Genomic DNA, 26,771 nt, shown 5'->3' with positions numbered 1-26,771 from the left:
CGAAAATGTGCTTCAAACCAAAAAACATTTTCGTTTCAGTCTCTGAGATGCAGTAACGTCCCACTGATAGCTGCCAAAAAGGACGAAACGCCGCATCCTGGATTTCCACTGCTAGCCCACTATCCATCTTTGCTTATAATGCTTGTGAATTAAGGCTATATCGAGGCAATACGCACAGTATGCACATATGCCAATAAGAGACTGATCAATTGCAGTCCTAAAAATTAATGGGAAGATTCCAACAAACAATTCCAAGTGAATTTAATACTAACAGTTTGTGAGTTAAAAAGGAAATGTTTGGGAATAGACAATGAGAACTTTCTTCTAAAAGACGTCCTTCTTTTTAACTTTTCTTTGGTTGAGAAGTGACTCATGAGGAAACTAGGGAAAGCTGACACTTATCATAAATTCAATACATGTGAATAAGTCGACTGGCTGTCACTAATCTCATTGCTTTGGTCGCACTAATATACTCATTTTAAGTGCTTATCTGAGGGATTATTTACTCTAGTTATCGAGAAGACAGTAAATCAAATATGTAATCAATTATGATGAAACTGAGTTTCCGGAAATTCATTTGAAATTATCCACAACTTTCGCTTCTAAGAATGATATACGTTTTTCAGATAGAAAGTAACAGCGTTTAATAGAGTGGCAGTCTTGAACTTGTATAAAAACATTATACAATTCTGTGCATAGGTTTTTTTATTCAATATTGATATTATTAATTTATATCATCATTTTTTGTATATTCAGTGTAGAGTTGTGGAGATTTTTGAATTTCATTGAAACCATGGTCCTATCTAAGTTAGACTACCATTGAAAACCTGAAAGTATTGGACAGCCATAGTTTAGGACTTCACAGCAGTGCACATCCACGTCTGATTTCCATCATAACTAGCCGTTTGCTAGTTATTTAACACAAAAAATTTAGTGATCTTGGAGAGAAAAATAAAGTAAAAGTGACTAAACTGAGAATCAAATCCACCAACATTCTGTTCAAAAACCAGCATGATATACAATGACTTAATTAGTTTGTGTTTTTGAATGGTAACTGTTCGGATGTATTTATAGACCAATAGACCAAAACTAACATTGAGTAATTGGAAGAAAGAGGATTAATAATAAAGTAATTATTCGAAAATCAGGTAGTTTCTACGTTGCCTAATACGTAAAAGGAGGAGAAAGAACTAATAAAATATTTTAGTGAATGGCCAGTAATATAGTAGTTATGTAAGAATCAAGATACGAATGTTGAGAATAGGTAAAATACAAAAAATTCAAAAATGGAAACAATACAAAAATAGTTTATCGAAGTTCTGCTACAAACTCCCCTATATAGACGGCCAAGTTAGCGAGAGTGGTTGTACAAACTTCTTTTGGATGCAAACGTTTTGTTTGTGGACATGGATTGCGATGGCTTCAGCAATGTGCAGAAGACAAACTCGTAAACCATGTGTCAAATCTGATGGAATATGGTGGATAAACTTAAAAGCTTTATTTAGTTCAACTTGATGACCTGTGTCCACCGATTGGGCGAGAATAGAACACTTAATCACTCTTACCTATCCTTTGCCCAACCACGACGGATTGTGTTCTGTTATACGATGACGAACTTGCCGAGTTGTACGCCCTATATAACTGGCGTAACGTACCTACTCGATGAGTATTATCTCATTATTGTAAATCATATATATATATATATATATATATATATATATATATATATATATTTGTGTAGAGCCATGATGAAAAACTAATTTAAAATAAATTTCTTCGCTCGATTCGCTCTTTCTGTATTTACCAAATGTCAAAATGGTAATTCTCAATACTATTTGTATATATATATATATATATATATATATATATATATATATTTGTAGTATAGTTGTTAAGTAGCTAAACTATGCATATTCATGTTCCTCCTATTATAAGCTGTGTTTTGGCCCATAGACTGTTATTATACGATTTGCCGTTCTTGAGCTATGCCCAGCCTATTAATTACAGTCTCCCACATTCACAGCCACTTTTAGCTAGATCTTGTACAAATGTTGTTTCCTATTTTGTGGTGCGATGTGGTCTATTTGGTTTGTATGTAAACTCAGTATGTGTTAAATGCATGATTCATATCGCGGAGGCTGAGATTCGTGTTATGAACTTGACAGGGATTTCTAGGCAGGAAGTAGGACTGATAAGGAATTTAGACTGCTCGTACGGGTTTATGCGTCATTGGTCCGGTCGGTAATTCACTGTTCTTTAATTGACGGTATCATTACATTATATATTAATAGGGCTCAAGGCCACATGTTATAACAAATTGGATAGCCATTAGCTTGTGGGGATTGGTGTTTTCTCATTGTTGATGTTGCTTTAAAAAATTGTCCGATAAAGCCTTTTGACTAAACGGAAATATCAAGTTAATCAACTCGGGATGCCCTACATGCCTGTGATAGCTGGTCATTTTCAGTCATTAAGATCAACAAAAAAGAAGGTATAAACTCTTACTAGTAAAATTGAAGATAACTTATGACTAGCAAGTGGAGTTTCATCTTCATATCAGTGGACCATTGAATATTAGTAATCCGAAGGACATGCAATCGAGCCCTCTTTCAACAATTTAGATTCTTTAATTTATTGTCGAAATATAAAAATGACTTACTGGATTATAAATAAAAGCCAAACCTTTCTCATCGACAAATGCCACACGTGTTCCAATTGCATTAGGAAAAATGTGAAGTATAGAACAATTATGCCGATAATTATTTGCATAATTCCAATCCGAAATATTGAAATGAAATATTTCGCCATGCTGTAAGAGCAACAGAATTAAACACATAGATTTCATGTTGAGAAAAGAACAAAAAATTAATGGTAGTTAATATACAATGAGAAAATTGTCCACTCTTTCATATCATTGCTTGAATTCGACAATAACATCACTTAATTAAAACTGCATAGAAACTAATACAAACATGTATTGAGAAGTCAAAGCAGTTACTATTATCAACTGGGATTTTTGTAACATATTCTCTTGAACACAGTGTTATAATTGGTATAATTCAATGAGGGCGCATACCAAAAGGAATACACAAATAAAGGCAAGTTTTAATACGGGCAACTTGCTTAAGAGCGACCGCTTAAATGGTGATTCAGTAGTTAAGTGTAGTTATGAGCGTTGTTTGCATTTGTAAATCGTTAGAAGACATTTTAATATATTTAAATGCCCAGGTTCAAAATGTTTTATTTCACGTGAATAGTCTAGTATTGATCTGCTCCCATATTTACCACTAGTTGAGTGAATGATCTTACTCCCTTGTACATTTTTGCATGCCATTGCTGGACACTTGTAATATATTGTTCTATTTCCAATTCATTTAGACTGCTTCATTTTTACAGCATAACTCAAACTATAGCTGAAAGTTGGTCTGGAGTCGGAGTGACAGATTCCTTGGCTACGATTTGACATACTACTTATGCTGACGGAGCTGTTTGACGTTTTGATACTGATTGCGTTTGTGCTTGCACCCTAGATTCGTGTGGAACATGAGTGTGTTCTGTTAGTTCCATATTTCGTATAACAGAGTGAATTACACTTTGCCGTAAGAGATCTCGTCGTTAATCCCTTCCTCTTTTCTGAAGCTGATGTCATTTGCCATAAAGAAGTCAGAATTCTTGATAAATTTTATGTATTCTGATACCATTCCAATGGAGTATAAAAAAATATAATTTGGAATGCAGTTGCTTACTTAAAGATATATTTTGTATCAATTTAAACTAGCGAGTTTTAATATATTTTAATAAGAAACCGTAACCAGTGGGATTCAACCAGATCGGATATGGGATAAATATTAGCATAGCTTTATACGATAGATAAGTTTCAACCACTAGATTTTAAACTATCAATTTAGTAACATATTTACTGAGAAATTAAACAAACCCATGAAACGATCAGTAATTGCTACTTATAAGAGCTAACCAGCTAGGATAGCTTTCTTTATCATCACGTACACACTCAGAAAACGTAGGACCTCAAACTTCAAATTAATCTTCTAAGTTATTTGATTATTGTTGTATCTAGTGGAGAATTATGAATGGTATATTTGAGGACTATTTATGGACCAATATGATATGTATATTTCCTATTTTATAATTGTTAAGTAACTAAACTATTCATATTCGTGTCCCTCTTATTATAAGCTTTATTTTGACCGATAGACTATTACTATACGACTTACCATTCTTGAGTTATACTGAGTCTATTAATTACTGTTCCCCTATTCATAGCCACATTTGGCCAAATCTTGTACAAATATTATTTTCTATTTTTATGGTACTATGTGGTCTGTTTGATTGGTATATAAACCCAGTATGTTTGTGAATAATGATTCATATTGCAGAGGCTATTATTGGTGTTCTGGACTTAACTGGCTGGGCTAGGCAGATAGCAGGACTGACAAGTATTCAAGACTGCTCATACGGTTTCCGTGTATCATTGAGCGATCAATAAATTCACTGCTCTCTAATTGGCGGTCTCATAACGTCATATATATCAACTGGGCAAGAACGCACGCACATGATATAACAACTATAAGTTTTATTTAGAATTGACGTGATTTGAATAGGTACTGTAAGGCTATCAAACTATTATTAGTTTACATTCACGATCATGCATGAACTGAATGCTTATACATTGGATAGTTTTCAGATTTAAAAAATATATATAAATGAAATTACTTACATTTGTTGAATAGATTAGAAAGTCATTAGTTAATTTAAACGATGTTATCTTTAAATCAAATGAAGTTGACTGGGGAAATATACAAGATTCACGTGATAAGTGATTGGTATCGTCATTTCGTAAGGTTTTATTTAATTTATTTTGATTGTTTGTCATATCTGATTTGTCAGGAGACGTTTTGGGATTTATCTAACGAGTAATGAAATAATAATAATAATAACATGAACAACATACCCTATAAATGATTACATAATGCAGACCAATTTTTTACGGTAATCGTATTGAAGTAGAAGGAGAAGAAAGAACAATTTGACAACAGTAACGGTATAACATCTAAAAAGTTATTATCCCTTAGGTTGTTTAGACTGAACAATTTTGTCAGGGTCGATAATAATGTGAAACATAAGATGAATACAAAATGTATGACCAAATGTGATATTATTTTACAATATAGTATAGTATATAGTATTATTGATGAAATATACTAATTGTAACAGTCATAAGCCCTGTAAGCAAAGTGTATGAAAAAATAGATTCGTTGAAAAGTTTAGTCAATTTAGTATTACACATTAACTGTGTCTTCAGTTTTAAGTTATGGCCAATGTTTCTATTTAGGTCTATAGTGCGTTGAGAGATTGTATGGTGAGATTTAATTTATAGAAGAAAATCGTATTGTTAATATATTCATTCCATCAAAGATTACATAACACTCATATGTTCTACGCTGAAAATTCGCAGACTTCTGTAATTATAACTTCTGTGAAGAAAGTTAGTCTGCCAGTAATATAAAATGTACAACCTGACAAATGTACATAGGTTTATATTGCCATACCAAATTAGTACAGCGATATGAAGTTGTTCTGAGACAATTCTATAGTATTAGTATTATTAGCAATAATAGTGGTAGTTGCATCAGTAATAGTATAAAAGATTAAATATAGAAAGAGGAAAAGGTGTAATGAGATTTCAAGACTCATGTTCTAGAGGGAGAAATGAATGAGCCTTCGCTATCGCAAACAATCCTGAGTTAAGTCACCTAAAGTCTCTAACAATTAGTTATGATAACCACATGGGCCTTGACCAGGTACTCTATGTCTATTAGAATGGCTCAGTTTAATCGTCATTGTCTTCGTAGACTGGTGCCAAGTCTTGATTTGATCGTCCCAAGAGGATGATGGTGGTGATGAGAAAGAATAATTTAAGACAGCGGTATCAGGTAGTTAGCTGTACTGAATTTCTAAAGAGCTATTTAAGACTAATCAGGATTCATTTAAGTCAGTCATGCTGAGAGATTAAAAACTTGGCTGATCACATTTATCTTCAATATAATTTACATCTACATTTGACAGAGTTCTTGAAGAAATAAACACACTGAACAATCAGTAAACATAATAATCTTTTTAAATTTATACTCACCCAGTGTAATGTAAGTTTTCCATCTGGTCCACAAGCTGCAGCATAACTTTCATTCAAACTTATTCGATCCACAGTAGTCAAATAATCATATTCCGTTACTAACACGATTTCTGTTGATTAAGTTATTGAGTAGCAAAGATCATGATGGCTAATAACTAAATAACTAACTCATAAATATTCATAAAAGATATAATACTAACCGCATAATCGCTTCATTTAGTACTATTTAATCTCATTACTTTACGAATAATCGCTTTAAGGGATCCACTTACATATTACTATTACCACGTGAATCCTGACCAAAGAGTTTGTACCTCGTTTGTACAGAACAGTTCAATAACCATTTACTTCAGGGATTGACGTTGCATTTTCATTTGTTCGGGTCTAGCTACTTTTTCCAAATACATATCTGTCAATGTTAGATGATCGGAAGTAGTTGACGAAGAACCTTGAACCTAGATTATGCATCTTTTGGTACTCATCGGCAAAGCATATTTTCAGAGCAATAATGATTGCTGGTGATCGGAACCCGGGTCACTCAGTCTCAGTCTGTTCGAGTAAAATTACCCAGCTTCATGTTGTCTGTTTTATCTAACGATGCTGGTTTAAATCTCACAAGAAGTATCGATTCCCATAAGGCAGAAGACACAGCTTACTGATGAATATCAACTAGTCCAAAACCTAGATCCAGGGTATTTTGCCAATTACGTTCAGCCACCTAACATCAAAACATCGTGCAAGTGATGTTGAGTCACTGGGAATAATGGACACATCAAGACTTGGTCGGTAGAATACGATCAACGTCAATAGCTTGAAAAACATGACATTCGTCACTATTCAGTGACCAATCAGTCCAAGTACAAATCCGCGAAAACTGTTCTTGTTTTGCTTAATTTTGTGGAAAGAACCAATTAGATGAAATAATATCATAGACGAACTTATGTTCTTTTTGACTGGTATACATATTATTACCCTCAGTCGAGCATGTAAGAATCAATTAATGAATAATTATTTTAAAAATGTATGTATGAAAAAGTACACATACCTGATTTGGTCAATTCATAAAACCAAACATGATTATTTATCCCTACAGATAGATATTTTTGTCCAAGGCCAATAAACGTGGGTTCCGTTTCAATTTTTAATAAATATGATGAACGATATAGTTCAGGTAAGTCAGCTACTTGCTGAAAATATAGGTATAGAATATCGATAACGAGTAATATAAAGGAAATCTTATGACCTATTGATAAAATAGTTACTTATGTACAATCAAGTTATGTGAAGAATCATACTTCAAACTAATCTACTCTGATCTATTCTTGCAAGACATTTTGATTGGGATCGGTTTAATTCAATCTTAACAATATCAACGTTTGACTAGTAAGTTAGAAATTTGTCAACTTTCATTTTCGTTTTATGCTACTGTTATGTTGGCCAGCTTATTTTATTTTTGTATCATTGAATGTAAATCATTCTACTACTTAGCTATGTTAGTTTTAGGTTTTTTGAGAATGTATAACATCATTTAATTATCAAACAGTTGTACTCTTTTTATTTCTTCAGATATATACTTAACTGATTTTCACTTGAGTAGGTAATACAAATTTCCCCTTTATTTAATAAGTTTTTATTACTTAGTTTGATTGAAAACAATTGATCATTCAACTCATTATCATTTCATTACATAACAATAATAATTACTAACCTATAATTCATTTCAAACTCATGTTTTCAACCAAACTTGCTTAATCTTACCGAACTGTGAAAATAATTTCATTTTGTGTTCCGAGCCTTTAAAAAGACCATACTCAATACTGGATTGTACAAATGTTGAATAACTTAAGCTTAAAACTATTTTTAAATTTATTGTCCTTTACTTACAAATAATTACTTTCCCAGTTGTCTGGGTATTATTATATATCTAAGCATTTGCAAACCATATTTATTTTAGCCCATTTGTAACATGGGTAATTAGAGAAACATATGGCGAATATTATCATATTCTGGACGAAATTTCGAGTTTCAGAAAGAGTGAACTGCACAACATAATTAATTATTGTTTTTAACCAATTGAGACTCAAAGGTTACAAACTGGCTTCAGGTGGATGAATATGAGATCTACTCGGTAGTGTTAACCTACAACCTTACTAGCATCACGTTCAACTTGGACGAATTGAACCTTGTAAACGAGACTGATTTTATCAAAGAAATACATTGGAAGCAGATCTAGATAGTAAAAACAAGTAGTCACACTACGTAACATCTTATATCGACTGATCATCTTACCATATCTGCATATAAGTACTGTGAGAAAAGTCAATGTTTACATAAACTTTATCTTAGAATATGCAACAGTTGATTAGGTTCATTAGATATTTAATTTGCAGTTACAGATGAATAGTCTGTTGTTACAGCAACATATATTTTATATCGAAACTTTGAAAACTGAAGATTTAGCCTTGTTTCTAAATGTTTTTGTTTGCGGAAATAGAATCTCTATTTTGCAACTACCTGGGTTATTTCAGTTATTCAAATATGTTGTCATAAAATGTAACACTTTAGAATTTTCATGGAAAAATATATCCTTTAAGTATATGAAGAAAATTTATATTACACCGTTTAATACAAATCATCAAACACTATTTGGTTACGATAAAGAGATTATCAGTGGTTAATAGAAATAAATTAGGTACTACGCTCCTAGACTAAGTAGTTCTTTCTAGGTAAAGAGAGTAATTCAAATCAAAATATCGCGAAAAGACAAAATTAGGGTAAATACTTTTAAAAATTAAAAAATAAGCCCAAACATTGAAATGGAAGTATCAACGAATTATAAAATGTGTACTGTTGAAACAAGAAGACATATTGTGACACGTATATTCAATGATTTTTGTAACAACAAAGTAAAGACTTCATTTTTCTTTATTTGTCACACTTTACATGTGACCATATTAATATTCAATATCTATTGTTTCTCTGTATCAATGGTAAAGAAACTGATATAATTGTTTGGTTATATACACATTACCACCGCGATTATTGAAAAAATAAACACTATCTACACCATCTGTTCTTCTGTTTTATTGGCGACGGCCTGTTGATTGGAGATTATAATAGTGTTATAACATCCTTTTACGCCTCCCCACACTACATTGAAGTTTTGGCCCGGATTATTATTAAGTAGTACTATCGGACTTAATTTTTCTCATTACGCCGTTGGTGCCACCACGTGCAGAGGAACCTGCGTTAATCAAGTGAACTCATTTGTGGTTTTTATCTCAGAGAGCAGCTTGCAAGTAACATTTATTTCATAACAACTGTTATCATTTTGTTAATTAATATACCATTTATATTGTAACTGTGATTTGTTGCCTTTTCATTGGCTCATAAACAGACACTTAGGATCGTAATGATAAGTCTTTTGGTATATTATTAGTAACTCTGCGTATTGTTATATCTTGAATAAGCTCTTTTGCTCGAATCCACCGCAGGTATCTTACGTCATGATTAATTGTAAGTTAAGCTACTCACTAATATTGAGTAGTAAATAGATATACAGAAAACAAGCGATGAGAGAGGAGTTAGGGAATAGATTTGACGTACATGCAACTTCTTCATACAAACTTTTTAAAACTATAAATAAGTGAAATAAGAACCATAAACTCTTTGAAGAACATAAAGTTCATGAACTAGTTAACTTATTCATTCCAATCAAATAGAATTATTAAAGTATACATTTTATAAATAATAAGTTCTTATACATGTAGTAATTACCTTAGCATTTGGAATAGGTTCCACTGTAACCTCCAACAAAGAAGTTAGTCGTGCCAACAGATTTGCACTGTTTGGAGAAGCCAATGAAGCTAACAAGGGTAACTGACTTAGAAATACATGTAAAAGTTTTTGTGGTGTACAAATAGCCATTATTTGTCCATCACTTGACCATTGTAACTGATACCTCAATAGATTATTACCAATGCTATTGGCATTCATATTATTATTATTTGAATTATTTATCTCTTCTTCTTGTTGCTCCAATTCAATAATTGCAGTTAGTTCACGAATATTTTGAAGATCATGAATTTTGACACTTTAAACAAATTAGAGAAAAAAATCGTAGATTGCTTATATCATTGTTCATAAGTGGTTGAGTTATACCATAGTTGACACTCATGAATGAATTTTTTATCATTTTTCGTTGATACAGGTGGGTACGTTGTGGACTGCTTCGGTGTTAGCAATTTTATGACAAACATTTTCAGAATAGATCGAATTTGGCGAGCGGTGGGGCTTAAGAATCTCGTCTTATCCTATTTGAGATCTGTTAGCCGGATGTACCCATCCCTCATTGTTAATGTACAAATTTAGACCCGAACTCAGTACCTTTCTCTTTGAAGGTCAACACGTTATCCATTAAACCACAGAGTCTAGACCACTACCAACTTGTTGAATGGATATGATGTTTTAAGTATTATTCATGAAAATTTGAGTCCTAGTGTGGGATTTAAATGTATCCAGTTGACGGATCTCTCATTATATGAACCACTTGTCCCCAGTTTTACTGCTAGTCACAATTCAAATGTACTAAACATTTAACAGTGATTTTTAAAGTATCTAAATAAGTCCATTTTTTATTCTTAAACAGCTGACTAGTGTACAACAAAGTACTAGTTATTTAAAACAAATGACATATTAATTTAGTGAACAACCACCGAATTAATTTTCTTGTTGATAACATGACAAAAGACACCGAAAACCAATAATTAGCATGTACAAAACCGAATTGGTTCAATTGATTATGCTTTGTTGCAGTGTGGTAAAAGGAGTTTGATAAAAATGTCAATATATTAAAACATAGGAGAATAAAATAGGTAGAGAGATGGTAAACGAACGAAAAACAGTGATACGTTCACGATCTAGATAAGGACAAGCAGCAAATCGGTCGGTAGCATTCTATTTGAAGACTTTTAACTGCTGTGTATAAACTCTGATTAGTTGTATTTATTGCCTTAAGAAACTAAGTGAAGTGTCCAAATTACTGAAAGTGACATCATACACTAAATAAGAGCAAAATTCAGCATTTCACGTCATCTATAGGTACTGTAACTTGGAAACAATTTATATTTAAAAACCTCGTAACTTACCAACAATCTCCTACAGTTGCACATCGATTTAAGACTGTAGACACTGAAATATCATGTAAACTATCTTTATGATCACGAATTTGATAAATTTCCTTTAAAAATAGAAACAAGCATCAATTTGTTACATTAATTCTTTTTTAAAAAGGTGTTACTTTTCCAAATTCACTTGACTGTGTGGAAATCACAACGAAGTAACCACTTGAAAATCCAACCATAATATATCCATCACCGAACCAATGATATGCAATCAAATCACCATAGACTTGACGAAATGCCAGCTCCAATGGGTTCTCCACATCGTTCAGATTTAGCAAAAGTAATTTCTTCTTACCAATGATACAACTAACCTATACAAACAGAAGTGAGTAGTGACGAATAAGCAGTTAAACCATTGGTACTGTTATGAAGAATTCATTCATCATATTGATAGTGTGGTGTTTTGCCATATTGAAATGAATAAACGGGTTTATGGATAGCCTTAAGTTTTATTTAGGACAAAAATCGAGGTCTGCAACCAGCGCACTCAGTTTTTTATGTCAAGAAAGTCTAAAATTCACCTGCTTTTGTCCTTGTTGTAACAAATATTACTATCGTATCTACTGAGCATTACAAAGGATGAAAGTAATGTAAAATACACCCTCTATATCTCCACGACTGTTTGCATGTCGAAAAAGACCTCTTTTAATAGTGATGAGAATGATTTTTAAGGAAGGCTTTTTTGTATTGCTAGATGATCAGTTCAAAACCTTCTTCATAAAAGTTTATTTGACTTCGGTGAATGAACACGAATAAGTTTGTCTTTATTGTCCTCCTGCTGAATCAATAAAGGCTCATTTAACGTTTTTTTTTATAAAATCTGTGGACAAACCCATTTACAGTGTAGGGTCAGTGAAATATCACTGAACCCTAGCCAAACCACTCGGCAGTTGGGTCACTGAATATCGAACAGATCGTCGATCCTTGTCAAGGTCGAAGACAGTCAACGCTCATCAGTAAAATCATACGCCATGGACTAGCCCACGCGGCAGTGGTTGTACTTTCGCTTCTGTACTTTCGTGGTTGTACCTTAACTAATATATTCTTGTAATGACGTCCTTTGTGTTGTACAGTCTCCATAGCATCCATGGCCCCTTGTTACGTCGATGGGGGCAATCCACGTAAGGTGCTGGTCGCGAGGTGTGACTTCAGCGTTAGTTGGTTCGTCACCATTCTCGTCTAACTCTAGTAGGCCCCCAATCATTTCGAAATAGATCATCAACGTGATGTTCTACAACAGGTATCTAACTGGGATCTAAGTCTCGGATGACAGCACGTTCATTCAGTTATAAAGTGTCAGAATAAGATTTAAGATGACCATTCAGACATTGCGATGTATTATGGTTTGAGGTCATTTTTAATAAACAAGACATCAATACACTAATTTTTAAGTTTGGCAAGATAAGTGAACAGTCACAATCTTAATGTCAGACATACTCATTAACATAAAACTATTGACTTAATGTGAGTCAGACTTTGACTTACTGTATTGTCTTCAATTCCAGATGTATCATCAAGTTTCATCCGGCCAAAGTCCAAACTTAAAGGTTGGTCATGTATTATGGTGTGTTTAATTAAATCGCCTTCGGAAGAGTTTACAGTGATGCTTTTATCGTCGCTTGCCAGTGCTATAATGTTGTTTCTGTTCCACGCGGCACATGTTATTCTTCTGGTATGTTTTCCTAGGAGCGATGTTTTCCTATCGATAAGCAAGTCAATAAAAACTCACTTTAAATTCTTGTGATTGTATATGATAAGGTTGCCCTTACTTGTCCCAATAGCTAAACGGCTTCCCACTTTGGACCATGACAAAACAGTGAGATTATCTCTGTTGATAAGCCCTTATATTCTGAAAACTTTACCTCACTCCAGTATGAATTTGACTTATTTTGAAAGAAATAGAATCCCATAACGTAACTGAAGATGTTTTATCATCGATAATAGCAAGATTGTCACCATCAGCGTCCCAGGACATGGAAATAGCCTCCCTACAGCTGATAGGTAAAGCAAATTAATTACCCAGGTAAAGGTATTTCCTGCTTTTTCTCACCATAACGATCAAAAATGCTAACTGATTGGTTGAAACTGTTGAAAATATAAAAACAAAACCAACGAAAAAACTACCCGAAAGCGGCTACATAAATTGACCTACAGTTTTGAAGCTGAAAGGTCCTTTCACTGACACCATGAAAATTTATACTAGTTGTGAAAAGTTTCTGAGTTATTTGAGTTTATTCTGGATAGTCTCACCTTCATTAATCTCAAATTACCGCTGAAATAAGCGTCCCTAGATTAGCACTATTCAAAATATTCTATGATGAACAATTCTTCTAGATATTGTGGAATTTTGTCATTTTTTGACCCTTTCATAGTACATCGACAAAAATTTCAACATAAGAAACGCTGAAAATCCAGAGTTACCAATTTATCCTCGTTGAGTAAACCATTTAGTACTGTTTGTATCTCAAAGGCTTTTGTATTTCTTTAGGTCGGATGTTGTTAATTATAGTAACGCGGAAATCTCAGCTCTTTGTGTTCGCTCTCTATCACCTTTTAAAGGTAAATTTATCCCCAAAATCTGTAAGGCTTCAACATTCGATGTTGACCATATTAGTTTTAATGGACTCACCTAGTGGAATGCGCTCGGTCATGCATCTGCACTAGGTCACAAGCGTGAACGACGTGCTCAACATCCCCTGCAATCACCAGACAGATTAGATCAGTCGATCCATGATATATCGATAACCTACTAAATATATCTCCGAACCTTTTCACTTCTATCTTCTGATTTCACTTAGTGGTTATGATTCACAATTGAAGGTGTTACTATTTAAAGGGTTGTCAAACTCTGAATACCTGTGGTATCTCCAACCTTTAAAGTCTTATAAAACACTTATTCAAGCGATCTGTTTTTCTGCGTATTTATTGCCCTTGCTCATCAAGGGATTTGATTGTTGTTCTCTCTTGACAATTTTAATAACTCATGTGAAACATCGTTGTGATAAACCTGCATGTTTTTCACTGTCGAGGGTGGAGTGCAATGTGACAACTGAAACAAATGGTATCACAACGAGTGCACCGGTCTCATACTGGCTTCATGTAAGAGACTCTGGAAGACACTACCACTTTGTTTGTGCAAATCATGTTGCTCTGCAAAGACTCTACCGGTTCTTGAGGCGATTGAGCTTCTGAACATACCTAGAAAACTGCCCTCAGATAATCAGGGAGCAGTAGATGAGATTACGATTATCGAAGAAACACTGAGTGTTATCACGTGCCCAGACTTGGATTTGAGTGAAATCATCAAGGTGGACCCCATAACAGAAGTGGACAACAAACACGCAGATGTATGCAAGGTTACAAAATGAAAGAAGAAACTTGCCGAAAAGAAAGAAGTTATAAGGAGCCCTAGGATAGGTGAATCAACGGTTTCAGTTACTGATTAAACTACCAACGCATAACAGACTATGGAGGAACACATTCTGAGCAGTGTAGATGATAAGATCAAGAGACATGACAAGGTAAATGGTTAGCATGAAATTGCTCCTAGAAAAGTAAGGAGAAAAAGTGAGATATTTGCGTCAAACGTCAAACTGGATTTCAGGGATAAGATTTCTGGAAACAAACCTTCACAATTTGTTAGAATGGACCTCGCTGACAGGCCAATCATTTTTCATAAACTGAGAGAATCTCTCGAGAATGAACTAAGGGCTAGATGTGAACACGACCTCAGCTATATTAAGTTCTTAGTAAAAAAGCTACTCCCAGAGACAGTTTCAGGAGTAAGACTGTAAGCTTTATAAAATAGAACAAAAAGCAGATTCCAAAAGTACTCAGAAAAGCCGTCTCTTAAAGGTTATCTATGCTCCGGCTGAAGAAAGAAACTTATTACAAGGAAACTCACCCAAGCTGTCAGGATCCGGAATGATTGATTGTATTGAGAGACTATCAACAGAGGTAGAAATTAATGAGCGCCAACGGAACGGTGGGAAAACGTTATGCTTAAGGGGTTTCACACTCTAAAAGTCTGGAGCAAAACGATCCTCAATCCACTCCGGGTGGTAAAGGGAAGTTCGTCATAGAATTAGAGGTGTGCTACACAAATGCTCTCAGCCTACAAAACAAAAGGGTGGACTCAAGACACTATAGATATGGAAGACCCGGATGTCATTGCTGTCTCAGAAACATAGGTAACTTCAGAAGTGTTTGATTGTCAAGTTCAGCTGATTGGTTGTTTGTCCAGTACGGTTGATAGACTAAGCCGTAGGACAGGTGAGGTTATCCTGTACACGAAAAGTACATTATCCACACGAGCTGTCCAGAAAGTGGCACATGATTTAAGGACATATGAAGTGGTGCATTTCAGGCTGAAGTGTAGACGGTAATATAGTGGATTAGTTGTATTACACCACAGCCCAGAGTGTGTAGTAGATAACTTCTACCTAAGTAACATTAAGTCCTGTTGTAATAGTGGTAAAAGCCTTGTAGTACGTGACTTCAATTAACTGTATATAGACCGGAGAAACGTAGGAGTAGGTTCATCAACAACATTTAAATGAAGCTTCTAAGAAACCGCAGCTGCACTAGAATTATTCCAACATATTAGAGATCTCACCAGATATGACCCACAGAACTCCTCATCTCTCTTAGAACACGGTGATGTCAGTTACAGGACTTTTTCCCCACCTTTAGGGAGAAATGATCATGCAGTCATCTGGTTCAATTTAAAGCTGAGATGGTCTGTCAAACCGTTGCGCCGGCCCATCCTAACATAGGGAAGGCAGACATGAAGGGGATCAACAGTGCAGCCTCGGTTACTGCTTAGCCCGGTTTAATCTTTCTTCGAGGTCATAGTGTCAAGAGGGGTTTCGGCCTAACTCAAGTTACCCTGAGCTTTTGTAGACTCAATAAAGGACTACCATGGTTATTTTGTATTTAGAAATAAAGGAAACGGTAAAGTATTCACAGATCTAAATCATGTTTGATCTGGCTTTCAGTGATCAGTCTTACTGCTGAAACGGTTTTGCGTCACAACAATTGGACAGATCCTATGTAGTATCGTTACTGCGATAACTGTTGATTTCTCTCCTGTGAACATGACAATGACGTCTGAGATGTCCCTGTTTGAAAACCACAGGAAATCTGTAGTAGAATGAGGAACTTCGCTTTATGCACATAGCTGCTCGAGGTACGTCATGTGTACCCTCAAGAGCTTATCACTCTCGACGAACCGGAATGACGCTCAGTGTCGTCACCCAATACTTCAAGGTGTTAGGATTGATTAATCTGTAGGGTACTTGCTGCTGATGCCCTTTATGGAAATCTGATGTCAAAAGGACTAAACTATCTTTTCGTCTAAGATATATATAAACTTTGGAAGGCTTTAATCTTTTAATAAACACTTCATTCGAAACTATTTGTAGAGAGGATGACTTCAGAAGCTCAGTAATTTAATCGGATAGAAAAACTAGTGTTGTCCAAGGATGAGGATTCAGAAACTAAGTGAACAGTCATCCAGGCGCCATCAAGCATGGAATGTGTCTTCATAGATGAATGCTTCCAAGATGGCGACCTGTTGATTCTTGCTTCCTTAGCATGAATTGATAGTGATATTCGATGCGTTAATTTCATGTGTGCAATTTAGGAATAAAACGTCTACGATTTGACCATGAGGGACATTTTACAGAAGATGAAATGAGAAGCCTATCTCCCGGTGCAAATGTTGGCTAGGAACTTCTACAGACAAAAAAATAACAACAGCACAACAAGTAATTCAGATAAAATATTGATTATCTCACGAAGTCATAAAAAGAAGACAGGTACCAAAACCAGGTCCAATAAAACCACAAATTCGCCTCTAAACCGAAAAACTTACTTTGTCAGATGACGCCTTTTCACCAAAGCAAAGTAGGGGCTTCGGAACTAATAATCCTTAACGGTCTAACCGACAGCGGCAAAGACGCTACTGAGCTCCTAAAAAGCAGCATTTACAAGCATTTTGCAAACTTCATCAACAAGAGCGACCTCTGAAATTCAAACGGAATCTCTGAAGTGAATGTAAGTTGAGGACTTTTGTGTTAGAAACTGGCTTCTCAACAAGGATGTAGAATCATGGTCTAATTCGATATTAGTAGCTCTGTCTTTTCTGCTACAATAATAGACCTGGTCCCAAAATTGTAAATTTGTTATGTGACTGCCTAACCTATAATATCTTACGTAAAAGTCACATCACTGTCCATCCTGACTCGTCGTATCGTGACAATCGGCAATTTGATGTTTGTTCACCCTTCTTACAAACACATTTCGGCCAGGGGTAGGGTGATGTGAATAGGAGTAAGGCACACAGAATGACCACGCATGCAAGGCCGAGCCATGCCATACGGAACAATTGTTTCAGCGTTCACCATTTTGACCTTCTCTGAGTGCTACCCGATGAATTTAAATCTTTCCCGTAGGTATATGCTCGGCTTCAAAAACCGTGTAGTTGAGAACCAGTAACACCACAAAAACATACTTGGGCAGTATATCGCTCAATTCACAATATTGAGAGAAACGGCTTCACTTCTGGCAAGAACCTTCGTGGGCTACTCCCCCATAATTTATCCCAAGATGCCGCACAAAATGTTGGAAATTGATACACATTAGTCCAAGCTTCAAAGGAGGCTGGGGCTAAGGTCCAATCTGATCACCTCTAGAATACTTACTTTAAGCCAAAACTTAGTTATTGCCTTTTCGTCGATCACGGGATATTAAAATCCGGTCCCCCAAACCTCATAAAGTTAACCGTTTTAGATTTCTAATAATAACCTGCACTTTGCATCTTCCGGTAAACTGCTTTTTCCAAACAATATAAGGTTGAGAGGGAAGCTAGTGACATAAGGAGGATCTGAATAGACTCAGTGGTCAAGAAAAGTCTTGGTGTCTTGATTACCTATGATTCAAGATCAAGTGTAAAGTGTAACATAGATATCTTTAATACCAACCGCCCACTTTTGGACAGTTTGATAGGAGAACTTTTTACTTGATTTTCAAAAATTTTATTCTGTTGTAATTAAAGCATAGATCATCAACGTAGCTGATCTGTGTAGATGATTAGAATCCACTCGAGTTTCACGGGAATAATGTGAATTTTTGGCCTACGTCGAAGTCTCGCTTCGTAATTAATGCCAAACGTGTATCACTCTTTCGTCGTATCCAGATATATTGGCTACTTTGACGACCGCATAAGCAAAGCATGGAGTTTTGGTCGAAATTTATTGGTAAGAGTAAGCAGAAGAAAGTTCATAGCGTGCAACAGATGGATGCGCTTGGTTGTCCCTAACCTTAACGAGGATCGGTAAACTGTTTGACATTCAGTGATTTACCTTCTGAATTGTTTAGCTATGGCTCAGAGGCATATCACTGACCTTACAATATAATAAGAACACTGTTTCTTCTTTCACTTCAGGAAAATGAAGATACTCTGAAGTGTTTCCAAAGACTATGGAATTGGTTCGTGGACTCAAACTCAAGTTTTGCGAGGAACTTTTTGAATCAACAGATTGTTCTTTGGAACATAGGCGACACAGTGGTAGACACTTGATGATCTACACTACCTTCAACACACCTGGACACCTAGAATACTTACGTAGGTTCGGAGGGAATACACGAAGAAGTGGACCGTAAATATCTCTTATTTCTAACTGATAGTCAAAACTTGAAATTCTTTGTCATTTGAGATGATCTGAGCATTTTTGTACAAGCATTTCAAAAGGAAGCTGAATATTTTCCCAACGACCGAAATTCGTACTAGACAAAGAAGTCCATTAGTCAAAAGCTTCTTCCAATTCGTTTACATTCACTTGTACAACATGAATAGTTTGTTTCAGTTTCTTCCACTTGTCCCTGAAGTTGACCTTTACAAAGGCGGGGTGGGATGAAGGCTGTTGGTAGTGAACGGCTAAGACCATTTCTTGTCGTTAGCCTGTCTTTTGTTGGATTCGCATCATTGCTTGTATACATCACCCGCCGGTTACCGTCACTTCCAGAGTAAATGCATATTATTGCTTTACCTTAGTTGCCAGGGAACATCGAGGACACTTTAAATTTCCTCACAATGTTGACGAGTTAAAAAATATCGGTCTAGTCCTGTCAGAATACCAGGATAATTACTACTGGCAAATATTGATTTTGATTAGCACCATTTTCATATTGTATCCTTTTGGTTTTGCTTGTGTGTATTGCTGAAGTTTATTGGCTCTAGTATGTGTTTTTCAGGAAAATGATAACATCCTTAACACGTAAGGTTAGTCCGCCAGTCCTTAACACCAGAAAGCCCATCAGTTTTACTTTGCTGTCATGTACCCGACGTCAGCCGTGTTTTCGAGGTTTCAAATGCACTAGGGTTTTCTCCGTGTCTGGATTTGTGAGTTCTGCGTTATTCGGTAGGCCTGACTGGTATGGGAGACAGACATTTCTGTTTGAGACTTTTTCGAGCCACTCACAGTGATTTGAGAACTATTCGAGTTCAAACGATGTAAGAACCCTTGAGAATCAGCTTATCTTCATATAATCAGCGTTCGTTTGTTTCTGGGGATCATTTTTTGTCACGATCAACGAACGATCAGCGCAGACATATATTTCAGTTTTTAGATCTCATTCAAACATTGTCTTTGGGCTCCTGACAGTCAAAGGCAAATTATGAATTACATAAGGTAGACTGTTTGGGACGGACCAATATATTCCGGAGTCTTTGTCTTTTCGTTAGTCATTTCTAGTTCACTTTTCAGCATCTCCACAGCCGCTTTCATATAGATAAATGTTGTAGAACGAAACATTTTACGCAGATATCTCTGTGGCTTGCTACACTTCGTAGACAACGGGTCAGCCGGTACGAATTTTATGGTACCATCTTCTGCAGTCATCACACATGACATCCCGTACTTGGAATTAGCAGATTAGTTTCCCACAACAATGACTTGTCCTGGTCCTCATTTGATCAAACTTCGGGGCTTAAAAAGACATAGTGATGTGAAATCGGTCCGAGACAAACGGTATTTTTGCAGAAATCAAAGAAAAATACAGGAAGTCATTAAAAGACGGCGAAACCAACAACGGTATAGCCCTTTTGGAGAAATAACAACAAGTAGACAGACTTCGACTAGAACACTTTCATTTAAAGTATAGTGTTTTCGGTTTCTTGAAATTATATTTACTCTATATATTTGTAAGACCAGGTGTGTAGATGTTACCTTGTGTATACTGTTAAGTTCCTAAGTATCATGGCTGGTGTTAGATTACTTGGGGTTTTATTTTACCGTTTTGTGATCGTTGTCATTCTTATTACGTGTACATAACTGTATTAGCGTTTATGTAATGTCATTATGTATAGATGACAATGACCAGTTATTGTTTTCAAGTTTACTTCACGATTTGAATTGAGTGACTTAGGCAAATGCCTTGAGTATTTTATTCTGAGTTTGAAATGTACTGGACCTCCGATGATTGAGATTTATGCTAACTTTGAATAAGTAGTTAGGAATATCGCTTGTACTCATGTAGTCACATTCTGATTACAAAATGTGTGTAAAGCTTCACTTTTATGCTTTTAAGTATGGAGACCCTTTTCTGTCAAATAATGCTAATGCGCCATTACTTGTTGCAGACACCCGTTTCGGAAGGTTAATTGGTGAGTTGTTCAAAGCAGATGTTTCTTTCATATCTAATGTACTAAAATACTAAATCGTTCACATTGTCAGTCGGTCAACATAATGACTTTCTTGGGGCTCTAACTTTCTTTTCACGGCCAATATATTATTGTTTACCATATGCATCCCGATGAAATTTTTTAAATTGGCTCTTAACTGTAACATAGCCTTCAATCATTCATGATACCAGGTTCTGTGGTGTGCGTGATTCTACTGGGGTATCTATTCCCTTTCCCAGTTGCTGTCATTATTGTAGCTTTGGTAAGCCACCACAAAACTATTAATAACGTTGTATTTAGTGTTCGGCGATTGGGGCGTCGCTGTGCTATCTTCTCGTTGGCTTTATCGGTTCCAAAGTACTGATGTATTTCATCCCCGAAAAAATTGAATTATGTCGTCAAACAGTAAGTTCGGAATATCCATCTTTTAGTATGTTTCAGATTCAACGGTATCGACATGCAATGTTTTTTTGTATATGCTGTTTGAGAATCTGTCCTTTCATCCCGAATTGGCTTGTGAATATTTCTTCTCCAATAATTGATATCCCACTGGTTCATTTCTTCTTTGGGACATTTGTAGGTAAGCTTTTTACATTATATGTGGGTAAACTTATGCGGCTGTCAGATTATTTCGAAACTTTCATACCGGTGTTTTACAAGAACACTAATAAGTTATCTGAACGATCTTATTAAAAAATAGAAATTCGTACAGCTTTTTCATATCGTTTTGATTTTGATAAGGTTCTCAACCTGTTCTCATACTTAAAACGAAGTAGTTTTAGTGTGAAAACTCACTCATAATCCCAAGTCACTTTCCCTACGTCTTTGTAATGCTGTAGATAGTTTTCAAAGTGACTGCGTAACTCAGATTGTTCATGCATTTACTAGTCATTGTCTCCAAAAAGTCGATTTCATCATAATTACATGGGATTTTAAGATAATGGAGAATAGTAATGTGCCAGGAGTATATTGAGTATGTTGTTTTCTCTAAGCTGAACGACAGTTGTAAAACTCATCATATTTCTAGACAGCATCATCAACACAGTTAAAAAAGAAGTGAGCTGTCCGAATTTCCTTACGATTTATTAACAGGTCGTTCTGTTGAGCTGGAATCTTAGAAATATGTGTGTAACATGAGTATCTATTATCTGGGGCACTAATTGGTGACATGATTTTTTCGAAGCCTGACTTCAGACGACTTTTTACATTTCTTCTCACTTTGCATTTTATATCTAAACGAGTAAGCATACTCCGACCATCTCATTTGGTTTCTGTTCACAATGTCACACTCTGTGTATTATCTCGGAATAACTGTTTAGTATTCCACTAAATGAGCACTTTATTAAAGATACAAATAGCTGTCAGTTACTATAAAAACCAATGTATTACAATGGCATCCCATTTTTTACTATATGGTATAACCACTAAGCACTAATATTAATAAAGTTTTTTCATTTTTCTAAAATATCTATTATGGGATGACCGGTTTACTTATTTATTTAAACACATAAATATTGGTACAAGGAAGCACCAGATATATATGCGCCGCACAAATCTCATTTGATTTGTGTGAGGGCTGTGATACTGCGCAGGTGCCCAACCTGAAGCAGGTGGTTTTCTTGGGGGACCACACCCGGAGCCTTTGACCTAAAGGTCTGATCCACAAGGCAGTGGAGCATTGTGAGGAGATGCAGTCCCATGGTAGCCGGTGACCAACGATTGATTCATACGCCATTTGTTCCTTCAGAATACTGGAGCCCATGTACATATTGGTTTAGAATCTGGGTTTTCCAACTCCCCTAAGTGGACCCTCCGTGTCCACCAACCCGGTTAAAGCTTCGGACATTCACCTTTCGTCCTCTCAATTTCGTAGACAACACCCCTGTCACGAGTAGGCAGTGAGTAGGACCTCCCTGGCAGAGGCTATACACGCGTGACGATGTGAGAGCATTTCGAGAGGGAGAGAGGACTCTCCCCACTCTCGGCCGCACCAGGGCATTTGGGGGCGGGATCACTGGTTGTCCTCACTCAACCAGTTCCGCCTAATGTCAACACGGCAAGCCTATTTTTGCTGGGGAAATCTGAATAAAGCAACCAGATATTGATCTGCATATTTTTTTCTGCTTTACTACTGTATAACTAAAATTTCTTGTAAGCTCATATAATTTGTATAATTATTATCATTGGTTCATATACTCGGTTTCCAACTGCGGAATTAAATTTGAATCTTTGACTTTGATAGTGGAACTGAGAAGCCAGATAATCCTCACAGTAGGTTTTTACATGATTGAGTAAATAAACCTGTAATCGGTTGTATTGTTACAAGTTGAATTGAATAAATCAGCCTATTTTATGTACGATTTTTCCAAATTGCAAATAAATCTCACCTCTTATATTTTGTCGTATGGAATGTTGCATCGATATTTCAGCATTTCTAGATTTTTGTTTTCTAGTATTTGTTTCAACTTCATGTAACACCTTTCTTGTCTTTCATTTTGTTTTTTTTAAAGGAGTAGTTCCATTATCATTGGTATTCATTAAAGCAGGAACTGTGCTTCAAGAACTTACAGATTTAGGTGTTACTTCTTTAGCTTCATTTTCAACACTGATTATTTTAGCTGGTTTATCACTTCTACCTTTGGTCTTTCGTAATCAACTCCGTGAAGCATTTTTATGATCGACTTAATGTTCTCTCATTCTTGTTATGCTGATTGTTTTTGTGTTCATCACACTAACAGGATTAGCTAAAGCATCTAGAAGTGACCATATTGTACATATTATTTGGTGGATGTTTAAAAATATTATTTTCGATCTATTTTAACAGTGTTCAATTCTGTGATGATAAAAGCAATATTGCGAAATCCTGTTGTTTCTCTTCTGCTTTCAATTCTATTTCTGTGATCTACCAACTATTAACACCAAACTTGGTTCTTATTCACGCTATTTTTCCTATTACCTATTATTTGTCAGTGATTGGCTGTATACAGCTTGTTATCAAATTGTTTCTTTTTTTACTGGGGTTTAAAATGCAGTCATTACATTTATGTGCATGTGCCGTTGATTAATTTGTGTTGATATATATTCACTGTTACAGAAACTGCCTTTATTCAATGAAGTACTTGATGCTGGAAGGCTAGGAATCGTTGTCGAGCTAATGCCAAATAACATACAAATGGTAAAAAAGGGCGTTTCAGATGTGATTTTATATAAACTGTAGTCTGTAAAGGCTAGTGTTGTCAAGTGTTTCTTGTTGGATCTATGTATATACGCAAGGAATGTCTAGTCAACTTGCAGGTTTTGTGACGAATTCCAGTTTTGTTTTCTAACTGTTAGTCGTCTTGCATTGATTTCTTACTTCAGACTGATAAGTCTTACTAAAAGCATATTAAGTCGAAATGTTTAGGTTTTTCCGAGAGCCTAAGAACTGCAAATTTAAATTACTTTATCTTGGACACATAAACATTGGTACAAGGGGGCACCAAATAGATATGCGCCACACAATAACAATGAGGCCAGTAGTAGTTATCACTGATTTGTGTGAGGGCCAGGATACTGCCCGGGTGCCCAAACCATTTGATTTCTATCAGTTGTCCCAGAATATTAATTTGTACTAATCAGAAAAATAATCTCTTGTAACAAAACATTTACTGACTAACAAGATTTCTCTTTCTATAGAAAACCTTATGAAAATAATCACTACTAAGCTTAAAAAGTATCTGAAATTCACAAAAATGACAATGATTAGTTACACCTTTATATGACGATAAACAAAACGAAGAAATGAGCAAAGGAAAAATGATATCTAACAATAAAGTGATAAGAATTTCGATTATTCGGGAAGGAAATGTACTCAACAATTTCGTATTGTAGTTTAGTTTCTCTCCTCAGGTGTTGTTCGTTATTGTCGCTAAATTAAACAAGAAAACATTCATCAAAATCAGTAAGATACTGAAAGAAAACCATAACACTTATTATTGTGCTTATCATTACAAATACAAAGAGAATGACACACCCACAGATTAAAGAAATAGGCGGTACTATTGTGGTGTGGTCTACTTATATCCATATAAGTAGTATATGGTGTGGGTCAGACATAGAATGTATTTTGGCAGAAGACCGATGAGGAAAGAACTGAAATGAAACGCAAACGTCTGGAAAATGCATGAGCAATGGAATAAGAGAAGAAATAGTGAAGATTGAAACAATTGGTTGTTAATTTGCAAATTGACTGTTCATTGTTTGGTAATCAGAATTTATTGAGATAGTCTGTAATCTTTGCTTAAATACATTCGATTGTCCCCAACCAGTCGTGTTCTGTTCACTACACTATCATTATTGTCATATAGAAATATCTGAAAGTAAGAAAGTATCGATAAATGCAAAAATCTTTACTGGCTATAATCACTGAAAAACCATAGTTAATGAGTTTGCTACATTGCCTAAGTAATCGTTGGTGGCACTTTTATTCAAGTGATTTTGGTGTATTGAATTTGTTGATGAAGATTGTAATTGTTATCTTCGACTTTTTGATGGTGACATACAACTTGGAGTTGTTTGATTATCTACAGTTATTGGATAGACTTATGCACGTTTAATACTACTATGCATTGCATACACTAAGCGACCATTCATGTTGAATACAGTAATATATAAATTGTTATGATTGTCAACTAAATTTGAATAAACAAAGAGTTGAAATTAATTTTATTAGGGAAAATATAGTGGAAAATGATAACTTGCAATGGACTGCAACATGTGGAATTATGGTTACCATACACCGGCTTTGTACACAATGAGTTGTTTTGCCTTTTGGATGGATCTAGTTGTGAGACTTTCAGTGTATTTCTAGACAGAGTCATCAACGCAGTTAAACACGAAGCTCGACGTTTGAATTTCTCCACATTTTGCTAACAGGTTGTTTTTTGACACCAACAATCAATCCAATCCCAGGTCAACAGAATCTGTTAGTTGATGATGGAGAAATCCTGATAAATTACTTATGTGTCAATAACATTGTCTAGAAAAACATTGAAAGCTTCACTACTAAACCAACCAATACAGAGAGCTCGAGATTTAAAATCCTCATCCTGAATTGTAAAAGTATCCCATCCTTTTTTTATTTCACTAAACTTGTGCTACGATAATGTAACTCAATGAGTTACAAAATAAGAACTTGTCTGATGGAGAGGTGGCTTATTAGTTGAGTCGCAGATCAGAATACTACCTAGTGTATTAGATTTTTGCATAGTCTAGTAGTGTCCACTAACCTTTATACGAAATGCTTGACCTAAAATAAAATACATAAATCTCTAATTGGTAGGGAATTACACTAATAATGTATTTACTGAATATTATAACTTAACCAACATTCAGAAACTTATATTCTATTTGGAGATCACACTGATCACCAGGTGACAGTTTATCTCAGTGTAATATAGTGATTAAACTTGGTTGATAAAGCTTTCACGTTAGATTTTTTATATTAATTTCCCCAATCATTGTTAGATCGTAACATTATTTTGAGTTTAATGATAACTATTACATTTGAAAGATAAATAATGAGATAGTAGTAGATCAAATACATTGAATTTGGGCATCAGCTTAAAGTAAAGATTTAATTCTTATAGTTTTAGAGCCCATCATATACTTCATCTTCAAATATAGAAATAAGTTGATTGAGAGAATACATAATTTGATATATATTGTTTAGAAAAGTAGATATTTTTTATCAGTTTTCTAAGAAGTCATG

General features: G+C 35.1%; 2 protein-coding genes across 3 annotated transcripts in view; one reads left to right on the top strand and one right to left on the bottom strand.

Moving 5' to 3' along the window:
- Smp_000300 (similar to WD repeat domain 19-related) overlaps window positions 1-13,312 on the bottom strand; it is a gene marked incomplete at its 5' end in the record, with an annotated part of 48,561 nt that extends 35,249 nt beyond the window's left edge. The window contains 10 exons of the mRNA XM_018791415.1: window positions 2,660-2,809; window positions 4,739-4,927; window positions 6,155-6,264; window positions 7,200-7,341; window positions 9,932-10,247; window positions 11,302-11,393; window positions 11,454-11,648; window positions 12,823-13,036; window positions 13,067-13,165; window positions 13,200-13,312. Coding sequence (XP_018645363.1) covers window positions 2,660-2,809; window positions 4,739-4,927; window positions 6,155-6,264; window positions 7,200-7,341; window positions 9,932-10,247; window positions 11,302-11,393; window positions 11,454-11,648; window positions 12,823-13,036; window positions 13,067-13,165; window positions 13,200-13,312 — 1,620 coding nt within the window. The remainder of the gene's footprint in view (window positions 1-2,659; window positions 2,810-4,738; window positions 4,928-6,154; window positions 6,265-7,199; window positions 7,342-9,931; window positions 10,248-11,301; window positions 11,394-11,453; window positions 11,649-12,822; window positions 13,037-13,066; window positions 13,166-13,199) is intronic.
- A 5,507-nt stretch (window positions 13,313-18,819) lies between these two features.
- Smp_000310.1 (D2013.10) lies at window positions 18,820-24,117 on the top strand (the record flags this gene model as incomplete). Of its 2 annotated transcripts, XM_018791414.1 has the most annotated exons (6): window positions 19,239-19,365; window positions 19,401-19,529; window positions 21,191-21,284; window positions 21,323-21,427; window positions 21,464-21,602; window positions 23,533-24,117. In XM_018791414.1, 6 exons carry the CDS (start codon window positions 19,253-19,255, stop codon window positions 23,697-23,699), a joined length of 747 nt encoding a protein of 248 aa, XP_018645361.1. The 2 variants fall into 2 exon arrangements, with proteins under 2 accessions (XP_018645362.1, XP_018645361.1); XM_018791413.1 differs by lacking the exons at window positions 19,239-19,365; window positions 19,401-19,529 and adding an exon at window positions 18,820-18,998 and having other exon boundaries at window positions 23,536-23,699.
- Window positions 24,118-26,771: the final 2,654 nt, after the last annotated feature.

This window comes from Schistosoma mansoni (assembly GCF_000237925.1).
Source record: "Schistosoma mansoni, WGS project CABG00000000 data, chromosome 3 unplaced supercontig 0044, strain Puerto Rico, whole genome shotgun sequence".
NCBI lineage: Eukaryota > Metazoa > Platyhelminthes > Trematoda > Strigeidida > Schistosomatidae > Schistosoma > Schistosoma mansoni.
The sequence above is the reverse complement of the archived record's forward strand: the minus strand, read 5'-3'. Positions and strand labels throughout refer to the sequence as shown.